The sequence below is a fragment of the Centruroides vittatus genome, unplaced genomic scaffold, assembly GCF_030686945.1.
Source record: "Centruroides vittatus isolate TY-2023 unplaced genomic scaffold, ASM3068694v2 contig_754, whole genome shotgun sequence".
Lineage (NCBI taxonomy): Eukaryota > Metazoa > Arthropoda > Arachnida > Scorpiones > Buthidae > Centruroides > Centruroides vittatus.
This window is the reverse complement of record NW_027122490.1, coordinates 2709752-2735423: the sequence shown is the minus strand read 5'-3', so window position 1 is coordinate 2735423 and position 25672 is coordinate 2709752. Positions and strand designations below refer to the sequence as shown.

The window sequence follows — 25672 nt, the reverse complement described above, 5'->3', positions numbered from 1 at the left end:
GTAGTTTCTAACAGGGAAAAAAATATTGAAAGATAAACGTTTTCGATCATTATAAAGTATCTTTCATCTGTAAAATTTCTCAATAATTTAAAAGAAGAAAAATATAAAAATATTTTCAATGGCATTAAAATAGAGATAAAGATTGTCGAAAGTTAAATCTGTAAAAATAAAGAAGAGAGGGAAAAAAATTCTCAATGATATTAAAAATGTTCGATTTATAAAAAGGAATAAATTTAATAATTTTTTTTATCTTAAAATAATTACTTTTTAAATATTGTTAAGTAAAATATTATCAAATCGATAGCAAACTCGACTCATAACGAAGTTAAAGTTAGAAACTTAACTCAATAAAGATGACGATGATCATTTTTAAATTCTATTTAAAAAGAAACGAATTAAAAAATTGACATTTGCTAAAATTAAAATAGAAAATTTTAAGATTAAAACAAATTATTACTATATTTTAACAGACAATTTTTAATTTTTTTTCTGTTTTTTTAAAGTAGTATTTGAATCAATTCGTTTACACTAAAACGAAAGGCAAAATGATCACTCGATAATTACTTACTCGATTCTTTTTTCTAATCTCCTTATTTAATTATAATTAGAGTGTACGTTAATTGTTTAATTTGACAATAATTTCGCAGGCTTTCTTATCAATTCAAACATCAAGGAAACGAAGAGAAATTTAAATGACAGTTGATTCCAGCAGAAAAATCGAACGTCGCTTGTACCTATTAAACTATCATCTTAAAAATTCCTTAAAAGCATTACAGATCTAAAAGTTTGGATATCTTTTTAACAAAATTCCAATACGTCGAATAAAATCGATTAGAGATTTACTACGGTATTTATTATTCTTCCGTTTTTCTCTCTCTTGCAATTTTTCCAAATAAATAACTTTAATTACGGCATTAAGAAATGAAGATGTTCTTTTAGAAATGGAGGCTTTACTCGAGCTCCATTACTTTCTTAAATCTTCGACGACATATAGAATGATTGTAAGGCGGAAGTAGAAAGACCAATCCAAATCGAGGTTGATTACTGGAAGAGCTAACGAAGTGCGAAAAGGAAATGGTTGTCTTGCAATGGCAGCGGACATCCGTTCAATTCGGTTCTGCGTTATGGCATTTGGACCTCTATTTTTAGAGGTCATCATTTGGTTACCCGGAAGTGATTGTTCATCTTTTCCGGCCATTGCCTATTGACGATTTGGGATTTCTTAAAATACGATTAAAATGCTCATTGCACGCGACGATCATTCGAAAGTTTTTCCTCCCTTCTAGCGTTTATGGAGACGTTTCTATATTTAAAATATCTACCGGGTGGTTACCAAAAATTACTTAATTTCTGACGATTTTTTTCTACATATGAATAACTTTTCTCCGTTATGGCTATAAATTAAACACACTCAATTCATCTGAGCATCGTTGAACAGGATTCATGCGGTTAAAATTATGTTAATGGAATATTGTTTAAAATATATATATATAAATGTAAATATATTATATTAATATTGTCATTGTTAAATTATATTTAAATAGTTTATATAGTTAAATAAATCATAAATTTTACATAATACATGTGTCTTTGATCTTTCCCTTCGAAGATGAAAGACCGAATAAAAGATTAAAGCCGCTTTTTATTTTATCTTTTATGTCCGTTCCATGTAATTGTGAATTGGAAATAAATTTTGCTTTAAAGAATTACAGTTTTTTTTAAATATTTTAGAATAAAATTTTCGATAAACAAATAGTATTCATTGAAAACGAAAATGATAAATATAATACGTAAAAGTCCCTACTGGGAATTGTTACTTTTAAATTATTTACATGGCAAGCCGAGCATAAAAGAACACTTAAAAGAAGAAAGAACAACAATAGTGATATTATAAGATTTCATTTTCAAAAAAAAGTCACGACTGTTTACAGAAAATAGTAAATTTTACTATGTATTCTTTCTGGGTTATAAGGTAAAAGAAAATTCCGATAGCAATACTCTTGCTTGAGTATACTTTGGAAGGATGGAAAAGGGATCAGGAATGGTTCCCCTCAAATGGATAGGAAATCCGTACATTAGTCAGTTGCAGGGAACGCTGCTTGAGACTACTTAATAGAGGATATCCGGCTTGCAAACGACAGATGGCGGTCGTGCACGCTACGATAACGTGACATTTCTTCCCTCCCCCCCCCAGAATTTTTCGCGGAATTAGATTGGGAAATCCTTTTACTATATTGTAAGAATATACTATTATCAATATGTATTTAAACGGAAATGTCGGCAATATTCTTTCGGTCATCCATCTGTCGATACTTTTTAAACAGTGGATACATCAAAGTACAAACTTGATCAATTTGACCAAACTTTTGGAAATATATTAATGGTACATTTCTCATTCTTTATATTTGAAAGAGTATTTTTTATTTCATTTTAGTGAAATAAAATAATTTATTTTGATAGATATGAAATAAATCAGGTTTCTTTAATTTTATATTTTCTTCGTACGCAATATTCAATCTTTAGAACCGATTGATATTATATTTAAGCATTGTATCTATTGAATTATATTATGAGACAGAATATTAAGTATCTTAATATACTCTACCATATAAATATTTTAAATATCTTGGTTTATATGTTTAAATTTTTAAAATAATTGTCAAATTTCGGCCATTTTCATTCAATATAACGTAAGATAAATTCCGCTTTTGAAAATGCAAAATATTTTCGAAATTAATTAATATATTTATAATCTATAAGATAATTTCAGATATTTATCTGTTTACAAATAAAGTATAATTTTCTTAGGCTATATCATATGACATAATTAGACTTTATCATTATAACTAGAGCCTGTACTTTTTCTTTCCTCTATATCATATATACATGACTGATATTATGGCAATGTTTTAAGATACGAGATAATACACACGTATTTTACGACGTAAGTAAGTTGAACTAATAATTTAATGTTAATATTTAATTTCGAGTTGCCAAATTTTCTATTATCGAAGTTAAATCATGATACTTCTCAGAAATTTTGATTTATAGAAAATACAGGTAATAAATTTAGAAATAGCGTGACTTAGAGAGAATACATATATATATATATTTTTTTTTTAAATTGCCATAGGATTTTTTTTATTCCATTTTTATAAAGTCCTTTGCGTGTGCACGTTTACTACTTTACTTTTTTTCTATTATATTTCCAACCAGAAAAATTAATTATTGATACAAAAGAACAATGTTTCTTGTTTACATTCAAGTTCAAGCTCATTATCCATTTTTTTTTAAGTAAAATGATATTTAGAATCTCTATTCTAAATCCTAAGCTATTATAGGAAATTTGATAAAGTAATGAAGATGTTTTTAAAACGTAACATTTTAATTATTTACGCAAAAATATAGTAAAAATTGGTATTTGAACTTTAACAAAAATTAACAGTTCAGCAAAATACAAGAATTTAACAAAGTTTATCTACGTCCGAATTAACATAACTTCGTGATTACATTTAATAATAAAACTTGTATTTGATGTACTGAACGTCATTAGAAAAAAATCATTCAGATAATTTCATATTATTTTAATAACAATAACAAATATAGGCCTATTGCTTAAATATGATAATGTAAAAATAATGTATTTTTGCCACGTTCAAAATCTTTCACAAAATTAGTTCACTGAAATCCATCAAAGAGCATGCATTATAAATGCCGAATATACTTAATGATTATCTACCAGCTTTTCATTTAACTCGTAAAGACTTTTTTCAACGTGTCTTTTGATCACTGTTTAGTACACGATCAATGAATACTTTCGTATGACTTTCTTTTCGTCACTAACATAAATTTTAATAACCGAAACTTTTTTATTCAGTTCTTAAATAAATTTGTATATTTTGTTTTTTAAATATCTATCCTCTGATATACTATAAACTAATTAAAAATTAACCTGTGCTATATTTTACTATTTATAAATATAATTTGATGCGATAAGTTCAAAAAAAACACACACACACACACATATATAAATTTTCTAAATATATTTATGCTAAAATAATTTAAAGCAAATGTTCTTAAACTTTTTTACTTGATAACCTCTTTCCAAAATTAGATTTAATTCGCTTACCTTTTCTATACTGATACGAAATGAAATTCCAAATAAAAATTAATATTTTCTTTATATATTAAACTTAAATCGAAATTTGTTTTACTTTATTAAAATTTAAAGATAATAATATTTAATAATAATTAATATATTTTTATATTTAATAAAAATAAATTTCTTGACTGTCCCCAAACGATCCTAATAATTTATCGATCTCTATGTTATATCGTTTGGCCCCTGGTTAGAGATGAAGTTACCAATACTTTCTTTAAAATATAAGAAATAATAAAAACCATTAAATTTCTACTTTATGGAATTTTATATATTGAATTCACACAGTATCAAAAAATACAGAATATCACATTTAATCAGAGTTTTTAAACTCATTTTAATGTTTTCAATGTTGCAATTCGTGTTATAAGAATGCGTGTTAAGTCTTCTTAATCAAAAGTTTAACTTGTTTATAATAAATTTAATTTTTGTCGTTTATTTATAAGCTACAAATGCTGCTTACATTTTCAAATTTCTCTTAATCGATTTTTGAGATTATAAAAATAATGCTTATGCAGCATTCATATATCATGCAACATCGATGTGAAAGCAAATGTTTAAGAGTAAACGAAACTCTTATTTACAATGTTATATATAATAATCTATAGTAAATATTTGCAATAATTATTCTTATTTTTGTTATATTATTTGCTTTACGAAGTATTACAACTTCGTAAAGCAAATGATATAAACTGCGATATGCTTTATTTTATTACTTTAAAACATTGAATTATATAAATATTGAAAGGAATTCTTTAAAATTTTTAATTGAAGCTAAAAAAAGTAATTTTTTTCACTGATAAAAAGGCAAAAATGTTTAAAGTTTTCCTTTGTTAGTTTCAATATTTTTAAATTTTAACAAAATACGAGAACTTAAAATAATATTTACCAATTATAACAGTTCATTAAACCAAAATTATTACATTATTAAATGCAATATTGCGTTTTATATATAATATATTAGAAAGACTATAATATCAGAGTGTATATATATATTTATATACATACACTCTGATATTAAGTAGCTAATGCATCAAGCTGCTTAGCACCTACTTAAAACTGCCAATTGCTAAAACGAAAAAGGATAGTTTCAAAATAATTTTTATCAAAAGTTCCATAGAAAAATTTAAATTTTTCTAAAGATGAGGAAAGTACTTCTAGTTGAATTACCAAAATTTTAAAAATTAATCTTTATTCAAATAGATGATAAACTAAAATTCCAGCCGCAACTTTTACATGTTTAAATACGTATATAATACATACATAAAAGAAAAAAAATTTAATTGAAGAAAATTATTATATATAAATCAATAATTCAATAAGACTTTATACATCATAAATTGTAAAAGCTTACATTAATATAATATTATATAATGATTTATATTATCAATACTTAATATAATTTATCAAAGAGAATTGCAAAAATATATTTAGAAATAAGATCAAAAATAAGTCAATTGAAAATAACTTAGACTCTGTTTGGATAACGACTGTCTACAACAAAGAGGAAATTCAATAATCACCATGTACAATTCAATCTGCTCTGAATATGAATCATACTGATGAAAGAGACAAACAATTTAATAGAGTTATTTAACCCCATATCAAATGTCGAAATTCTAAAAAAAATCTGATTATTGATGAGAAAAATTTTAAGAACGAAAATATTTTTTCTTGTTAAATGATCGAATGTTGCTTTTTTTTAATTTCTTTCTCAAGAATTACTCTTTTATTATTTGTAAATAAATTTCATTTGATAATAGATTATTGAATTAATGAGACTAAGTATTCTAGAAAATATCTAGCAAATAATTTATAATGAATGAAAATTAAGCTTAGTAAAAGATGAGAGAATTCTTCAAAGTAAAAGTATACCCAAAACGAACGATTGGAGAAGGTATTAAGAGCATTATAAGTCTTTTATAAATATTTCATTGTATAAAACTTTAAACTACACAACGATAAAACATTTACTTTACGTTTTGATGAGTTGTACTAGTAAAGTATGTTAGGAATATTATAAAGTTTGGGTTAAGCAGATGCCAACTGTTTATGTAAAGGAACGTTACTCTTAAATGAACTTCCGGCGTGGAAATTTCAATTTCAGACAGTAATTACTCCCTTCGTGACTCGCCAAGCTGATTAATGCCATCATCTTTCTCCGTTTGTAGTGGACAAGTCGCCATTTTATTATCAACATGGAGAAAATGGTCGAGGTATATATTCTGACAATGGTTCTTCTCGTTGTCAGAAGAAAAGATATCTTCTAATCCAGAAGACGTAACAAGTAGAAAACGGTATTAAAGACAGTTTATCAGGATAGTCAGATCGATGTAAAGGAAACAATGTAATTGAAGCCTAACGTCAAGTTCTGGAATGATTGGTTTGAAACTGTCTCTGCTTTCTTTCCTTAAATGCACTGTCAGGTGACGGCCAGTTTCTGATGATGATAAATTGCCTTTGGACAGAACGAGAGAGAAAACAACAAAAAAAGATTGAATGAAGACGGAAGAAATTAAAAAAAATAACCTAAAAATTTTACAGGAAAGTACCGTAAGCAGCATGTGTCTAAACAAGAATTAAAGACTTGCCTACTTTCAAGAAATGCAGATAGAAGACAATATAAATGAAAAAACCGCAGTTGTGGTTGGAAGGAAAGGAAGTGAGTGTGAAAACTTTCTTTTTAACGAAACTTGTCTCTTTCATTCTTAATTGAATACCACTTTGTTATTAAATTAGTTGAGTGAAAACTGAGATTGACATGTAGAAGCCATCCAATTTTGCCATAGGACTCTCTTTACTGTTTTTTAAAGTATGTATTAAAATGAAATGTTAAAAAAAATTTTCAAACGTTTTTTCTTTCAAGACTGTCTAATTGGCTCATAACAAAAAATATTGTATTTTCATTTTTTTTTACCTTCTTAATTTGACGTAAGTTTCTATTAAATTCCGTATTAGTAAGATTTCTTTAATTGTTAACTATTCCCTCCTTCTCAACCCTCGCTATCATTAAATAAATGGTATAATATTATTTTGTCACTCCGGCTGATTATTTTTAATCATCAGTTTTACCTTTGTCATCATCCTAGACTTATTACAGTTTTAATATATCGAAACATTTATTAAAAAATAATTGTCATTACTATTAAAAATGTCAAAATTAATCAAAAACATCAGAAAGCAAGACGACGTAAATTTAGTTAAATTATTATTTTTTGAATGACAAAGCTGTTTTGTAGTCGATAATATAAATATAATTATTTTCTTCCTATTTCTTATATAAAAATGTAACGTTAGAATGCTTTAAAATCATGCTTCGTGATAATAAGATAAGTAGAAAATGCAACATACTCATTAAAACTAATGGCTCTAATTGACTTCCGAAGCTTAACTTTAGTGATTGTTAAAGTTAAAACTGATTGGTAGACCAAGAATTAAAATGCCATTTAATGCAGTTTCGGCATTACTTTCGAGTTTAGTTTCGATAAAATGCAAATTATAAGCGCCATATGATTATGTATTTTGACTCAACATCTTACATTTAATAAGATTTTAATGGCATCTCGATTAGATTTAAGTTATTACTTTCTACGTTATACTTAAGAAATAGTTTATTATAAACGATAACTTTTATAATAAATGATTTAGTGTAATTACATAAAGAGGTTTGGACATTTAAGTCGAGTTATTTCTTACGAGAAGAGAGTCGAATATCGAATCATGTGATTGCATTTCGAGTCTCATATTTCTGTAAAAGGCTATTCTCTCCCTTTGCCGTCTTAGTAAATTTATATCTAGGAGGGGAATTTTTCTTTGACGTGACGTCACTTCTTCCGACGTTATTAGCTTTGTGGAGAATTTGTTGTATCAATCTACTAGACTGGATGTAATCACGTTCTTTTACTATAACAAGATAGGCAACAATCCAATCCAAATAGCTTCTTTTAGTTATTTCGCTTTCATTTTTCTAATGTCGCAACACCGAAAATAATTTGAATTTTCGATTTTTATAAAGAAATTTATTATTTTTGAATTACAGAACACTAATATATTTTATATTTCTGTAATCATTTTTCTATACAAATGTCATATTAATCAGCTACTTACGTAAATAACATTAAACAGAATCGAGTTAATTCATTAGAAATTTTTAACTTTCTAAGGATTTCAGTTTATTTTTAGACATTTCTTTGAATAGAAATTAAGCTTAACATAATAAAATTTCACGCAAATGCGATTCGTAACATTAATTTAGCCAAGTTTAAAAAAATATCCCTGAAGCTATTTTTTCAGAAGTCTTAATATTCTTCTTCTATACGTCATAATTTGATATTTAAATATAAAATAAACATTTCCAGCATTATTTATACAGATTTTTACAGATGTATAAATCGTTAAGTTTAAGCTTTATTGAAATTTCCTAAGTAATCTTCTTTTAGATTAAAGAACAGACTTAACTGATGCCATGCCAGATAGCCATTTTTTATTTTTTTATTTTGTAGATCATAAAATTTTATTACAACCACTATACTATAAAAGTAAAATTTTCTTTTCAACAGATATGATATGCACAACTTAAAATTTACAGTATTTACATAGTGATAGAAAAATATTCAGTGTTTTGAGATGATATCAAAATGTAAATATCTAAGAAAAGTAGAGAAATTGATCACTACCACTTTGCAAAGAAAATCTCATTTTTGTAATAAAAGTATCTTTCTTTTTTTAAATGATAACATTTTAAATACCTGTGAGAAAGTTCTTCCTTTATTTTATTTTTTTATTTTTCTATATTTATAATGTAGAAACTTTAAAAGTAATTTGTCGAAGTAAAGTGATGACGTTCTTCTAAAATCCAGCATAGAAGAAGAATGCTTGTTTGTTCTAAGTAATCCTTCTCTAGCTTAACCTCATGCACACTGTTCTTCGTCAAAACAGAACAATAAATGAAAATCCGCCTAAAGAAAAGACAACACTTGACAAAGTCTAGAAGCTTTGTAAGTCTTAGATTTATTTTCCTGTATATTTTCTATCATGGATATCTTCAACAAAGAGTATATATATTTTTAGTTGTTCTTGTAGATGTTAAAAAATCTTATTTTTAAACTTTAAATTTATATATATTTTAAATTAGTTGTTATGCATATCATACTTTAAATTTCTTATTCTACTTATTTCCAATTCATCGTTTATGCTACAGAAATGAGAATTTTAAAGCATAAATTCACTGTTTAAACTTTCATATTTTATTCCATTTATATATATAGGCCTATATACCACTTAGAATATATATATATATATATATATATATCTAATTTAATATAATTCTTTTAATAATTTTTTTCATCAGCTTTCTTAAAATAACATTTATTATACAAAATTAGATGTAACAGTATGTTTTATTATTTACAAAAATCTGATCAATTATTCCATAGAAAATTGATCTTGAAAAATATGTTTTTATCGAGAAGGTCCATTCTAATAAAACTAACTATTGACGAAATACAAAGAAAAGAGACTGAATAGCATTGAATTAACCTAATCTTAATTCTATTGAATAGTCGCTGTCATAATTTTCTATACAACGATTTGTTTATTTCGGTTATCTTCACATTTTTATCTTCCATATTCTGCTACTTGTTTTCAATCAAACGATTCTTTCTTTCTCTTTCATATTTATCTTCCGCCAGACAGCCTTCCCTTCCTTCTAACTCTATATTATTCTTATTTGTGCATCTAAACAGAATTTCCTTTCAAATGTTGTTATTTTTAAGCGTATTTTTAAACAAATACTTTTTCTTTTCTTACTTTATCTGATCACCTATCTGAGTTTTTTTTTAAATATATATTTTAGATACTAACGGAATATCATGGGAAGGAAGATGAATCAAACTCTTATTCTCTTGATCAAAGTTTGATTCACTTCCATATCTTCACCCAAGAGGCCTTATCCAATCTACTGAACGAAAAACTTCAAGGTTTTAAGATATTTTACTAAAGGTTAAGAGTGAGCATCACGTTAGAGTTTTGTTTTCGTGCGTCAAAATGACGACTTTTTCAATTTTTTTTTTATTTTTATATTTGTTTGTTTTCTTTTTGGCATAAATTCTAGAATTTTGAATAGATTTAAATAAAATTTTGAATTTAAATGCAACTTATCAAAAGAGATATACTGTACTTCGATTCTTTTTTCGTTGTATTGCGATGAAACAATGCATAACATTGTTTCAGTATTTCAAATTCTTGAATGGTTTTGAATGAAATTTGAATTTTAAGTAAGTTTTATTGAAATTCGTATATATAGAATCTATATTATCATTTGTTTCCTTTTAGAAGCAAAAATGGTGGTTATAATTCGCACATTTTAACAATTTATTTAAACAGATTTGGAGCTATCTATTTCTCCAATATATGCATCGTTTATCTTAGAATTAAGTAAGAAATAATAGAAGTAAGAAAAATATTCACAGAAATTAAACCATAACTCAACACTTTCTTGCTATTTAAGTATTTTGCACATTTATTTGAATTAATTACAACATTAATTTTGAATGGCAACATAGTTACTTTCTACTGTGTTTGATTTTTAAATATAAAATATAAATCATACTGGAGAGTGTAATTTAAATCAGTAAAATTTCAAAAAGATATAAACTCACCAAGCATGTTTTAAAAACTAACAAAATATTTGTATACGATCTTCATTACTATAAAACAACATAATCTAGAATAGACGACGTCTTCGATTTTTTTTCTTTGCCTTTTGTGGCTATTATATCATCATTTTACAAGAATATTATCTACTGTTCTTTCACACTTTATGACGGTTTTACGATCGAGATAGTCGGGGTCTTTTTTATACTTGACATATACCTATACACTCGTGTAATCTGTCACTCAACGCATACATACATATATGCATTAAACAACCGACAGATATCATATATCTTATCTTATACCAACATAAATTTTCGTCCTTATCTCAGCAAAATCTGTGAATTCTGATGGTGATCTTTGCGGCCAGTTATCCTCTTCCATCCTTATGCATCTCGGCAGTTGACCACCAACCATTTGAGTGAATCCTTTCCAGTTATGCTTCCTTCGTTTCAATTGTACGCATCACCTGCTTTTGTCAATGTATTCATATCGTTTATGAATTCACTATCAATATATTTATTTCTTTGAACTTTTCTCTAGATTTTGCCATCTCGTGAAAAGACTTATTTCTCATTGAAATTCTTATCGTTTATTATGAAATAATTATAATAAATAAAATTTTGATTATTTATTTTACTCTTATTCGTTTTATATTTTTTCTATTTTTAAAATTAATTTCTACTTCAATTATTTCTTATGGTTTCGTCAAATGTTTTCTGTATTTTTCTAAAAGTATTTTTCTCTAGTTTTACTTTTTTACATCATGTCAAATTACGATATTTCAAACTTTTTTCCGACTTTTTGTGCACTTTTTTATTAAAAAGAAAAATTTTTCTGTTTAACAATCTCAAACATCTTTTATCAAATGTACAGACAGCCGCTTTTTTTTAAATAGAACCAAGAACTCTTTTCATACAGAAGAACTATTAAACTTCTGTAATTAAGTTTGTTAATTTTTAATTAATTATATTACTATTTTTTCTATTTGTTTAGCATAATTAGTGTAATTATTCTGTGTACAGTGCTTTACGTTTTCTACAGCTATTTTTTTCTTCTAGTTTCCTCACATTATTTAAACTCTCCAAACGTAATTTTCTAATAATTTATTTTATATACATTAGAAGAATATAAATATTTAAAAAAAACCTTTATCTTATAGTTCTTGGTAGTTGGTGATTATTATTTAAAATATGGAGAAATATATTTGTAAAGAAAATTAAATGTTTTGAAATAACTATTCAAATTATTGGCTAAATTTTACAATAATTTTAGTGCCGAAATTCTTTCGTCTCTCATTCATATAATAATTTAACTCATTAAGTTTAATAAACAACCTGCATGAAACTTTTCGTTCTTTTCAAAACAAATGCAATTTTTATTCTTAACATCTTTAACAAAGCATTTTATTTACATTCACATGTTCACTACCGTAATCATTCAATTAAATTAAATAAAAACTTAAAATTTAGCGATTCTTTTTGTAAATTCCTGCGAATCACATCGTAAAATATTTAGGATAACGCTTTGCATATGCTTACATGAAATCGTTATTCTCTCATTATTATGTGATTTTTCTACTTTAATTTACGTTACCTGTCATTCTCTATTATTATAATTTTCATATATATTCAATTATCTTAATTATTTGAATATTCAAACATTTACGCCTTCTTAAAATGCAAAATGTAAAACATCTCCAGAGATCGATGATGGCGGGAAAGAATCGAATGTCACTGATCACTGAGATGATAAATGAAAGTGGACAGACAACCGGACTGTCCCGAAAAATCGAGAAATGATACAAATTGGATTCTACTTCTATTTGGGAATAGTTAGATTCGATTTCTATTTAAACACGTTCTCATATCAGACAAGTTACATTACATCTACTCATGCAACAATAATTTAATAAGTTAAGATTACTTACCCATTATAGCACTACAGATTAGCATCTAGGACTCCAAAAGACTGCATTTTCCTATTCGTAGACGTCGTCACTCCGACTGACAGAGCAACTGCCAAGCCAATACTAATATGGTCCGTGGACCGCCACTAGGAGACGAACTCATCTCACTTTAAACTTACCCACTCTTAACATAATGACATTTAACTAACATTCGTAAAAATATCATTTAAATTTTCTAAGTAAGCCACTTACTATTAAGCGAAACAAATATTTGTATAACTATTCATTGATAATTTTTCTTGTAAGTTTTAAATGAATATACGAACTATAAAGTGATATTACTGAAAAGTGTCGGTAAATTTGCAGCAAAAAAACATAAAATTTACGTATATGCACATTATTAAAATTCAATAATGTCCTGATAAATTATTTATAAATTTTTATTTTGTATATATATATATTTTTTTTTTTATTTAAAAGAAGAAAAAAATCGATAAAATATTTTCCAAGACCAGTCCTAGTTTCTATGATATATACCTGCAAAAAATATTAGTATCACACTTACTCTGATTAGATTTTCACAGTATCGGTACTTTTACCACCTAGATGCTTAAGACCAAGTTCAATATTACTATTTTTGTTCTTTCCGGATTTTCTTTCCCCAAGTTTTCCTTTTTCATCAGACTATTCAATAATACTTTGCAGTAGAATCTCTTCTCAAAGATAATATATTGTAGTTTCTTCGCCAGAATAGTATATTATTTTGAAAGTATATCCAACACTCGATCTATACATTTATATATATAATCAATACTTTTTTCGGAAAATAAACTTTATTTTTTTTTTAAATCGTCAATTTTACGTAATTATATTTGAGAAGGTATATGTAATATAATTTAAAATTTGGATATCTTACTTTCAATACATGCTTCTTGCATTTCCATCAACATAAAAGATCTTAAGAGACAAATTTTCTTTAAGGCACTTTTTACTAGCTTCTTTTCAATTTAGAAACATTATATTTATACTCCATTCTATTTTCAAAAATTAAAACTAATTTAAATTCTAAGCATATTTTAATACATAATTAATTTAGAAAATTTAATTTGTAAACATTGAACATTTTAAAAACTGTGTATGTATTTTGTAATAAGATAGAAAATAAAGTTCTTGATTTACTAATAAATCCTCTTTAAAACAGATATTCTCATTTAATCCTCTTACTTAAAACAAATCAGAATGAATATAAAAATTGTTTAGTAAAATATTTAAAGTTTTTCGCGTGGATATAACTGACGAAAACAAAATTAAAAATGCAGAATCCCGTTCTCTAGACATTAAATGATACTCAATATTTTTCATCACGTAAGATTTAAATTTACAAAATAATTCTACATCTTAATACTTTTCGATAGTCCTTTCAAACAGACGATGGAAATTTTATTTGAAAAAAAAAGAAAAATTTAATATATTCCAAAATGTCTCTATTCATAATTTATCGTTTTAAAATCTGTAATTCAAATTTATTACCAAGACATGAAAGAGAAAATATAAAAGGCATTAAAAAATTAATTATCATAATAATTTAATAGTTATGTCTTTAATAAAATAATTTATGTACGATTGTAATTTTCAAAGTTCAAATTTAAATTTACTTGTAATATATAAATGCTTATATTTATATTTTTATATAAAATTCTGTCGTAAATTATAAAACTAATAAAAGTCATTATTGGGTAAAATACACTCCGTACATGAATTGTACAAGCAGTTAACATAAGTAAAATTGTGTATAAAATTAATTATTTACGTAAAATTGTGTACAAAAGTAATTGTTCGTGTAAAATTGTGTATAAAATCTATTGTTAATGTAAATTATAGCAAAATGAGATTGTAGAAAACTTTAGATAATTTTTCATTAATTTGTTTTAATGTCAAAAAAGAAAATTAGATCTTATTTTTTAAGTTATATTCGATAAGCGATCTGTAAAAAAATTATTTATAAAGGAGAAATAAAGCAATTTTTATGCTTAATATTATATATTTCCATTCAACTAATTTTTAACTTCATATAATGCTTAATATATTAAATAGGTTCATTTGTTTTATTAATTTTTAATATATTTTATTAATTGTTCTTAATATTATATTTTAAAGTACTTTAAGTATTTTGACTGTAATTTTTAATTTATATTTTGTATTTATAAAATAGAAAATAAATAAATTTCTCTTTCATTAAATTAATAAATTATTAAAAATTAAGTCATAAACAATTAAAAATCTGTTAATAAATCTTGCTTTATGTAATTAATTTTTAACTTTATAATATATTTAATAAGTTAAAAATTTATTAAAAAGCTTTAAAATATCTAATAATAAAATAATTATTTTTTAAGAAACTTTTAAAAATAAGTTTAAAATTATAGAAAAATTTTAATGTAAAATATAAATCTCTTCAAAATTTATAAAAAGATTGTTTTAACTTTTATTTCAGAGTTATTTATTGTACAGGAGTTTAAATATAATGAGATTTTTGTAAGTATTTTTTTCCATTTTAAAAACTGTCATCATCTATAAATTATTAGTTGCATATTAAAAATAAAATAAATTTTGATTTATATAGAAAACTTATATATATTTTTCTTGTACAAACATAATTATTAATGTCCTTTCTTAAGAAATTTAATATCCAAGATACATTTGAAATTTTAAGCGTTCTCTGCTATCTTTCTCTATTGACTGATTGAGAGTGTTGTAACTGTCACATGGTTCTTCTTCGACTGAAGAGACAAGCAAAGAAAGCTAAAGTAATTCGATCTGGCAAGTTGCAGAAATCAATACACAAAATAAAGTCGTTAATCCACAGAAAAACACCAAAAAATTCTCTTAAATAACTTCGTGCTACTTCGTGTCTATAATAATTTTTTCATCGAGAAGAAAAAAAAAATAAGAATCAAGTTCTCTTTAAAGAACGACTTGTACATTTTTAACAATTTCAAAATATATCTCTCCTCTAAAGATTTATAGTCAAATATATTAAAATAATGTGATTCAGAAGAAATAAATTCGATAGCTATTTTATATGCACAAAACAATACATTAGATACGTCTGATAGAAAGGTGGATAAAGGAGTATTTATTTTGAAAATATCTATCGTTGTAGCCATATATATATATATATATACATACATGGATAACAGTATTGTAAAGATTGGGTAGTAGGCATTGACATAAAAGAGAGAAGATTAGATTATCCTCCTTCGACCTTCATGTCGCATCAATACTGCTAAATAAAGATATCAAGCAGTGTGTCACATCATTCAGTCTTGGGCTTTGGACTAAACAAAATCGAATTCCAATCCAAATGTCTAACTTTACAATTCTAAACATTGAATTTCATTAAAGCATTGAAACCGCAATGTTGAAGCAACATCTGGTTAGTGTCAACAGAAGGAAAAAGGAAAAAGAAAAATATACCGAGTAAACTGTTTGCTCATATACAATTTTTAATTCTTTTTAAGCAATAATTTATTAAAATTAAATATTTATATGTGGATTAAATATTTTTAAGATATTAAAATTAATACAGGTATTTTTTTTCCTTGTTAATATTTTAATTTTCAAGAAATTTTGTAAACAAACACATGCAAATTATAATAAATTTCAGCTTTTTTAAGACTCTTTGAATGTAGAAAAAAAGAAGAAAAAATATTTTTGGCATTTAATCTTCTGTAAAAATTGCATTTTCTCCCCTCCAAATTTAAATTAAAATTAAGGGGAGAAAAGCCGGATTTAATGTATAATTTTAAACACACTCATTTTAATAAAAATGAAATTTTTTTCATTGTAAAACTTCATTTAGAATGATATACCAATTAATATTTTAATACATAAATATTTTCCTTCCTTTAGGAAAAATCGGTATAATAATAATTAACCTGATAATATCTATAAAATAAGCAATTTAAAGTAATAATTGATAAAAATGTATTTATCATTTAATTGCTAAATAATAAAACCTAATTAATTTGTTTAGTAGTAATTAAACAGTTTGTTTAGTAAACTTATAGTATTTTTAGGTAATCATAAAATAATAAATTCCTACAGAGTAGTTAAGTTTAATGTATTGGTACTTAATAGTGCATTCTTCTTTAATTTAATCATTGTTGACCTCGGGGCAAAAACAATAAAGTGATAATGGTCCTTTAGTCTTTCCAAGATCTTCTCAGATGAACTGTGCCCTTCGAATACTCTTTTAACAATTAAACATGTCATAAACTACCATGTAAAAGACGTAATGTGACTAAATTGTTTAAGGAATTATAAAAATTAAAGCAAAAATTGCGTATAAGCGAAATTATTCTCACCCAAAAACTTAATTACCAGTATTATATTCTATTATTTAGTACTCGAACAGAGCTCGGTTCTCACATTAATTTCCCTTAGAAACATTACTCATTTTATTAAAAATATTCTTTTAAATAATTTATTCAGCGCACTAATTATTAAACGTAAAGAAGATAATTTAAAATTTGTTTTAAAAAGTGATCATTATATTTGCAAGAATTTTACAAAACTACAAATATATTTTATCACAACAAAACTAATTATTCTTATTGTAAACATTGTTTACGGCAAAACTAATTAACTATTTAATTAATTATTTCTACATTCAACAATATCTTAATTAAAATTAATTCATTATTTTTAATACTGAATTTTCTTAAAATATTTAAAAGTATTATCTTTATATTATAATTTGATAATTTCTCATATTAATAATTTGCTTCTTTTAATTTAGCTTTTTCCTTGAAATCTTCTTTAAAGACGAAAAAAAATAAGAAAATTTCAAGGAAAAAAATATTAAATTGATGAAAGAAGCAAATTATTTCTCAATAGAAAGAAAAAAAGAAAGGAAATGACTTGATACAAATACATAAATTCATTTGCTTTCCTGTAATCATTACACATCATCGAAAACAATAATGAACTCATTAATAAAATGAAGAAGAAACTTCTTCCTGAAAGACTAACAAAGACACGCATTGCATTGATCAGATGATGGAATGTGGTCAGGAAGTAGACCCCTGCTGATTGAGACAGTAAGCATAAGAATACACTAGTTACATGAATTTCCATGATCAATAGATTATATATACACATAATATGTGTCTATATAAATGCAGCTTAATCTACGTAATCCTGGGTACCGAATAAACTTCCATTAATATAAACGGTTTCCAGTAGGATATTTTTAATTAAAAATATATATATTATGTAATTGAATTTAAAAAGTCTCTAGTAAAACATTCATACATATACATACATAATAAAATTTAAGTCGATAAATTTAAATGAAATGTATACACTAAACATTTAACTTTTTTTTTGTTAAAATCTAAATTAAAATTATTTTTATATTCACATATATCTATGATAAATTCAGATTTATGTGCCTTTAAAAAAAGAGGGGTTTAAACACTGCATGAATTATTAATTAGTACTAATTTTCTTATGCAAACAAACCGAAAATATTCTGTGCACAAATTCTAAATTTTAATTACTACGTTTTAATCGAATTCTACTTTAATAAACAGATTATTCTGTGCATATATTAATAAAATATTTCATTAATATCTCGGTATTGCTTATATTTATATAATTAATGTATATATTATTAATTTATATATTAAAACATTTCGATAAGCAATTAATATTTTGATATTATCCCGTATTAATTATAAATTACGATATTTAAAATTTTACTGTAAAATTACCAATTAATATCATAAATGACTGAACATTGAAATTAAATATTTATTTTTTGTTTCCTTTTTTTTAATTCGTTTGTAATTTGATTTGAAAATAATTTTTTATTAAAATATTACTAATGAGAGTCAGTAAAGATTTAATTTTTCTTAAATATTTATAAGCAAAAACTGAAGTGTGTTTAAATTTTTAGGAATTAAACTTAATTTACTTTTAAAACGTATTTATAAATAAAAATAAATTATAAATTTAATTTAAACAGGAACTAAATATAATGAAAATACTTTATATTAAGCCATAACATATAAAATTTATGACTTCATGTATTCATATATATAAAGAAACCATTCTTTAAAATTCTTCACTATGTAATGAACATTCCTTTGAACCTATTTAAATGTTTAATAGCATTTGGAGTATATTAAAAAGAGGATTTGTTTTACTACAATTAATTATATATATATATGTTTGTGTGTGTGACTTATTCAAAATTAAAAATGCACTTAAAATGTTTTCAAATTCAAAAACTAAACAGAACAGAAAGAACAAATGAATATACCTAAAAATTTTTTACATAAAAATTCGAAAGAGTAAAATAAAAATAACATTATTGTTGTTTAATTCAAATTAACTTATGTCATTATCGTCGAAAAACATCGAAAGAAGAAAGGGGAAAAAATGTTTAAAAAGTTATTAAAGAAAATAGCATAAAATGTATTATGCAGTTAAACACATTCTAATCAAATTTAGAAGTTGGGTGGAAAAAATGATTAAGATGCCTTTTAGGTTTTTATATAAATATGGAGAGAGAGAGAGAGCGGCAGAATACTTAAGTCATTGATTATGTTAGAAAAGTCGATCGATGATAAATAATTCTTAATGTTTTTTCATTATTTGTTATTGCCTTTAGCGACTAATGTAATTGATACTCGAGAAAAAGGTTGAAATCTAATTTTAACTAGTCAAGTTGATGTTTCATTGGATTAGTTACAATGTAATTTACTGAAGAATGCTGTTCAGCGTCCGTCATGTTTCAGAGCGTGAAATAATGATAAGATCTTTTCTTTTGAATACCTCCTCATCATCCATTTATACTGGGTACAAGCTTTAAATTTTCTATAAACTCTTTTATAACAATTCATTATTTTCTTTGGCTTTAAAATCTTACCTTTAGTCAATCTGGTAATATTTTATTTATAAATGTTACTCTTAAAGTTTCTTACTCGTATTATAGTCTAACATACATAAATAAAATCCTTAAAATTAAAATTATTCCTTAACTTAAAAAGCAAAGATTTTATAGAGATTCGAAGATATTATACATTCAAAAAATAAAAAATAAAAGTCCTATTTATCGAGTTAAAATAGATATTTAAATATAAAAATAATAATTTTTAATACTTAAATTTATATTTATTTATTCATTTTATTTTGAAATATAACTTAATAAAATTTTTAAATGTCGTGAGTTTTATTTCGTGGTGACAAATTTTTCATGCGGCTGTAATTTTATATTATTAGTTATAAAAGAAATTTATTATAATAATGAAGCAATTATTTAATAATTTTCTTTAATGAGTGTTTTCTGACCTTTAGTTTTTCTTGTGTCATAACTACTCATCTAGCATGGCTGAAGTACGTCAACATATGTGCGATGGTTTTCTTTGTCATTAAAGATACCTTGGAGGTTTTTTCCTCCATTTAATCGATTTATTTGAATTACTGCTTTATAAATTTATATGGAAAATAAAGATTTGAAATAATATTTATATTTATTTAACTAATAAAAAAAAATATATATATATATATATATATATATAATTACGTATTAAAGAGAGCATTAACTGGTATTCTCTTATAATGAGGAAGACTTTTTTGACTGACTCATTTATTTACAAAAATAAAAGTGCTTAATATTATTTAAGAATATCTAAAATTACTTTTTACGTGCTGTAATTTAGGTTTAAAAAATTAACGACGATGATTTATTCTTTAAAATTACTTTTTCTTAATTTAAATTGGAAAAAAAATTAATGTTTTTTCTCGAAAATTTAATTGAAAATTAGCATTTTTATTAATCGATTATGTGTTTATCATTTTTCCCAAGGCCCATTCAACAGACGATAGCATATTTCGTTTAATGTATTAGCAAATATTTATCTATTAAGACATTCATTATTGAAATCTAGCAATATGGAGATAACGGCTAAATAAAACTGATAAATAAATTATCTTCATTTAAATCTCCTGTACAATAATTTATTATTTCATTATCTCCGTATAGATTTAAGTTTAATATTTATTTTTACAGAATTTTTAAATCGTTTATCTGTTCAATTTATCAAATTTAAGAAAGAAATAAACTTCATGTATATCAGGATTCGTGAAATAAATTAAAAATTCAAATAAAAATAGTAGTAGAAATGGATCTAAATGAAATTTTAATTATAGGAAAAGAAATAAAAGCGATTAAAGATGAAACATAATATATACTTAAATATTCAAAAATAATTTACAATAATCTTTCGGGATGTTTGCAGAAAGAACCTTAAAATATAATTTAGATATTTAGAACGAATTTATACAAAAAAATATACGAATGGATTTATTAAAAACAGAGTATTCAATTTATATATTAAATAGAAATTTTTTAACAATTTAACAATAATAAAATGTAAAAGAGCTCTCATAAGCTATACATGGAAAAGTTTAAGTATAAATGATAAGAGTATTCTTTTCATTTGAATCATTGGGTCTTAATGAAGACCATTAATTTAGCAATAAATAAATAAATTATAATATAATGAAACAAACAGTCACTTAAATGTGAGTGAGAATTAAAACAAATCCTATTCTTTATATAATGAAATGCACTCTTCCAAGCTAAAATAATATCGCATATAATGATGCCAATAATTTCTTCCTCTAATAATCTTTGAACATTCTTCCTAAAATAAGAAAATCATTAATTTTTTTCCTTTACCCATTAACTATATTGATTTGATTTCTGAATATTTCGGCGGTGGAACTTCGAATTTCATAATATATTACGTAGAATTAATATTCTTCATAATATGAAAGCAATTAAAGAAACGAATGCGAAAAATTAACAGCAAGAATTCTTGTTGTTAATTTTTAAACTAACTTTTTAAAATAAAATTACATGAAATCATATATATAACTTATCAAAATATCTTTTATGAGTGATATTATGTTGTTTCTCTGCAAGAAAACAGAATAAGAGCGTTTCAATTTTTCTCGAGTACTGAAATATTCCATGTAATCAAAGAAATAACTGAATCTATGAAAACTGAATAATTATCAATAATTTTAAATAAATGTGAGTTAAATAAAAATAATTTATCATCTTATTTTCGCTATATTATATTCTTTTACCATAGCAAAACAAATTGGCATCCGTTTCAGTTTCTCATATTGGATTATATCCAAGGATTTTTGAATTAATTTAAACAAAATTTAGGACAGGACTAACGCTAATAAAAAAAAACGAATGAGAAAAATTCACAGCATACTTTTAAGGCATAAGAATTTATCAAAAAAACAACTATCGGAAATGTGGGCAATATCACATACAGTGTTTTCTCTAAGGAGAAACACGAGTGAAATGAATAAAAGAAAAATAATGGTAAATGAGGAATTTTTCAATATGAAATATAGTTAGAGACAAAACACGACAGGACAACCTACCAAAGTACATGTACTACTGGAACTGATCCGATAAATACACAAATCAAACCAATGTTTATATGTACGTACAAGTATTATCGTGTGCACCAGCTGGCAACATTTCTAGTCGTTTTGCCAGTCTCGATCGCATCCATTTTTGTATGGTTTTCTCAAAATTGGCCCTATCTGCGAGAAAACTGTCACTAGGCTTGTAAACTAACAACAAAATACAATACTTTTTAACAGCGAATGGCGATTCATCTTTTTACACGGATTGGATTTTATCAAATTGTGCTCATCCATCATAAATTGTATCACTTTTCCGTAATGAAACAACGATATTATTTCAGCAAGAGTCAATATAATTTAAAAAATAGTTGTTTAATACGTGTGCATTTATCATTACAGTTCATTTTATAGCATGTACTTATCTGCAATTCGAATAAGTTCTTCCTATATCATTTTCTTCTTCAGTGAAAACGTGGCTGCATTATGTAAACAGAAACCAAAGTCCCATCATTCCAACAAAAAATATAAAATTTAAAGAGTAATGAAATTTTTATAACTATTGAATATTTTAAACTAGAATTTCAACATAGAAAAACCGAAATAGTTTCGAAAAATATTATTTGTTCAATTCGATTCTAGGATTTGGTTAAAGTAAAAAGACAAACAAATACTTTAAAAATGATGATGATGACAATAATAAAAATACAAGCTTTATATTTAAAACGCAAAGATGAAATGATCCAATTGTTATCAATTGGATTCCATCTTTGCATTTTTTATTATGAATAAAAATTATTATTCTTTTATCTTTGTCTTGTTGATGGTTAACAATTTTATGAAATAAACAATGATACTTTTTCAGTTTTGTTAACTTAAAATGCACATAAAATATTCGTTTTATATATATTTTTCACAATAAAACAAAAAGCTGTACGGGTGTGCATATCGCTATTTATACTGTAAACATTTTTAACTAATGAAAAGAAAATATAGTATAATTGAGATATGAAAATTTCGAAAAAACATAATTAATAAATTTTAAAAATATTTAATGTTTTACAGAAAATATTTAACAAAGATAACAATTTGATGATTTCTCTGTTTAAAACGAATAAATTTATAAATTTATAAACGTCATCAATTATATCTTTTATCAATTACTTAATTATTTCGTACATTTCATAATTATTAATCATAAAATTCGAATTTCTATTCGGTGTGCTGTACAATGGATAACTCCAAGTAGCAATTCGAAATTCAATAAAACTAGAAAAATATTATTCCAGAACATTAGGAAGAGACTTTTTCAATTAAAAATTTTCTTCAAAATATCATACCAAAAGAATAGGGCGCTATGAAAGTGTCTACTATGCAATATGAATGCATAAAAGTCCAAAGTTTATGTTGCACTTACAAAAATTAGCTCACCAATGGCCGACTGGATAAAATCAGTGAATAGTAGTAGTTGGTCAAGTGTTCGCACCTTACAACGGGTTTGTCACATGTTTCTTTACGCCTTTAATTCCTAAATACAGACCAATTTCCTACAGAAAGTCCTTCCGGATAGCAATTCCCTTGGCAGATCTCCCTCTTGTGGTGTTTGCCTTTCCTATAGAATCACAATACTTACGTAGTTTAAAAACGTTTCAAACTATTGTTTACAGCGATTTTTTACTATCATTAAATCCCAAAATTAACATTCTTCACATAATTCGACATTGAAAATCTTAATTGCTACATGACTGTTCGATTTGGCGACTATTTTGATGGGCAAGAAGATGAAATCGCGAAACTTTGTGCTCAACAACAAAGCATCTATTTATCCCCTAGAATAATACTTCAACACAAAATGTTACTCTAGGCAGTCTCAAGGCTGTCACGTTAGATACACGGCCACGAAAAATTCTCTCGTGTAATTCCATAATCAAACGTTGCAGGAAATAATGGCAGTGAAGTAGATGGCCACGCTGTTGGAATGATAATGATCAAAACATCCACAATAAAATAACTTCGCAGCAGTTGCTATCATTCCAAACTTGTGATTCATTTGACTAACAATAAATTTGTCGAAATCATTTTTTACTGGCATTTTTCGCACTATTTACAGCATAACATTCGCCTTAATAGTCTTTCATAATTAAATGTTTCTTGTATAATTCTTCTCCACATGATCTAGATAAAGTGTTCATATATCTCTGCAGATATCACGAAATAGTTCATAGATTTTAACTAATTTGACAAGCCGATATTTTCAATTTACATACATCTTCCTCATTTTAATATATTAGATACACAGCAGTGTATCTAATAATGTTACCGATTTTACAGATGCTAATTATAACAACAAATATCAAATAAAATAAAATCAAATTGTTAAAGTATAGTAGTAATTTACGATTCACTTTTATCTTTGCGTTTTAAATGATTTTTAAATTTATAGTTTAGATAGTTGGAAAGAAAAGTTCTTAATAAATTGGGGCCTAAAAGGTATGACACAATTACTTTTAGAATATAATTGAAACTAATTTCACCTTAACAGGAAGTCAGATGTCTTCAAAGCATTGACTTTCGTATTTTACATCGAACGTTATACAAAATATATAGCTATAATAATGTCATAAAGTATCTGTTGGGAATAATAATTTTAATTTCTCATAAAAAAAATATTTGAGTTAAACTTTTTATAGACAATAAAACTACAACTTATTCTTAAACCATATAAAGAAGTCATTTTTCCTCCATTTCAGCTTTAACAATACGCAAATAAATATGAAAAAATTACTACGAAAAACCAATAAAATTTAATTGTATTTTACATGCAACTATTATTATTATAATTTTGAAAAATTACAAAACAGAAAAACAAAGAAATAAAATAATAATAAAAAATATATATATAATAATAATAATATTATTATTATATTCAAAATGTCATTATCATTAACAGAAGTAAAGTGAATATGTAAATATATAGCCTACATATGCATGCAATCAACAGTTTTATTGAATTAAATTAATATCTAATCACAGATAATTATTCTTATACAATAGATATCGCATTCGAGTCATGTTTGATAGCATTTTTATAGATCAATTATGCAATTTCTATGAGGAAAACAGCGCAAATTTCAAAATTGAGTCTTAAGAGTCAGTTTATCATTTCGGCTGAAAAAAATGCTAAATTTGGAAACAATACTTTTATAATCGTGTTCCTAATCATAATCACGTAAATTTAATCATATTCTGTATACACTTTATTGGATAATTAAAGCTTGGCGTTAAAACGAAATATACAAAGAATAAATGTATTGTACTTCTGTACCGATAATATAAACTTCTGTCCTTCCTTGAGCGAATGTAACCGAATGATATCGAATGCTTGTCTTCCAGTTCATTGTATAAATTTAGAAATTTTCTGTTATAAAAACTAAATTCGTAACTCTGAAACTTAGTTTGTCCTTATTCAAATTCAACTGCATAGTTTC

The 25672-nt window shown here is 24.9% G+C and overlaps 1 protein-coding gene across 3 annotated transcripts in view; it reads right to left on the bottom strand.

Moving 5' to 3' along the window:
* The window catches only part of LOC136981436 (uncharacterized), a 132515-nt gene that overhangs the window by 69875 nt on the left and 36968 nt on the right, over window positions 1-25672 (bottom strand). Inside the window, exons 1-2 of one of the 3 annotated variants that reach the window (XM_067277759.1) lie at window positions 13288-13311; window positions 12744-12926 (exon numbers count right to left, since the gene is read on the bottom strand). The exons of the other annotated variants lie outside the window; for them this stretch is intronic. Of the exons in view, the coding sequence (XP_067133860.1) occupies window positions 12744-12768 (25 nt within the window). The 5' untranslated portion in view covers window positions 12769-12926; window positions 13288-13311. Of the gene's footprint in view, window positions 1-12743; window positions 12927-13287; window positions 13312-25672 lie in introns of those variants that run through there. 3 annotated transcript variants of the gene reach the window in all.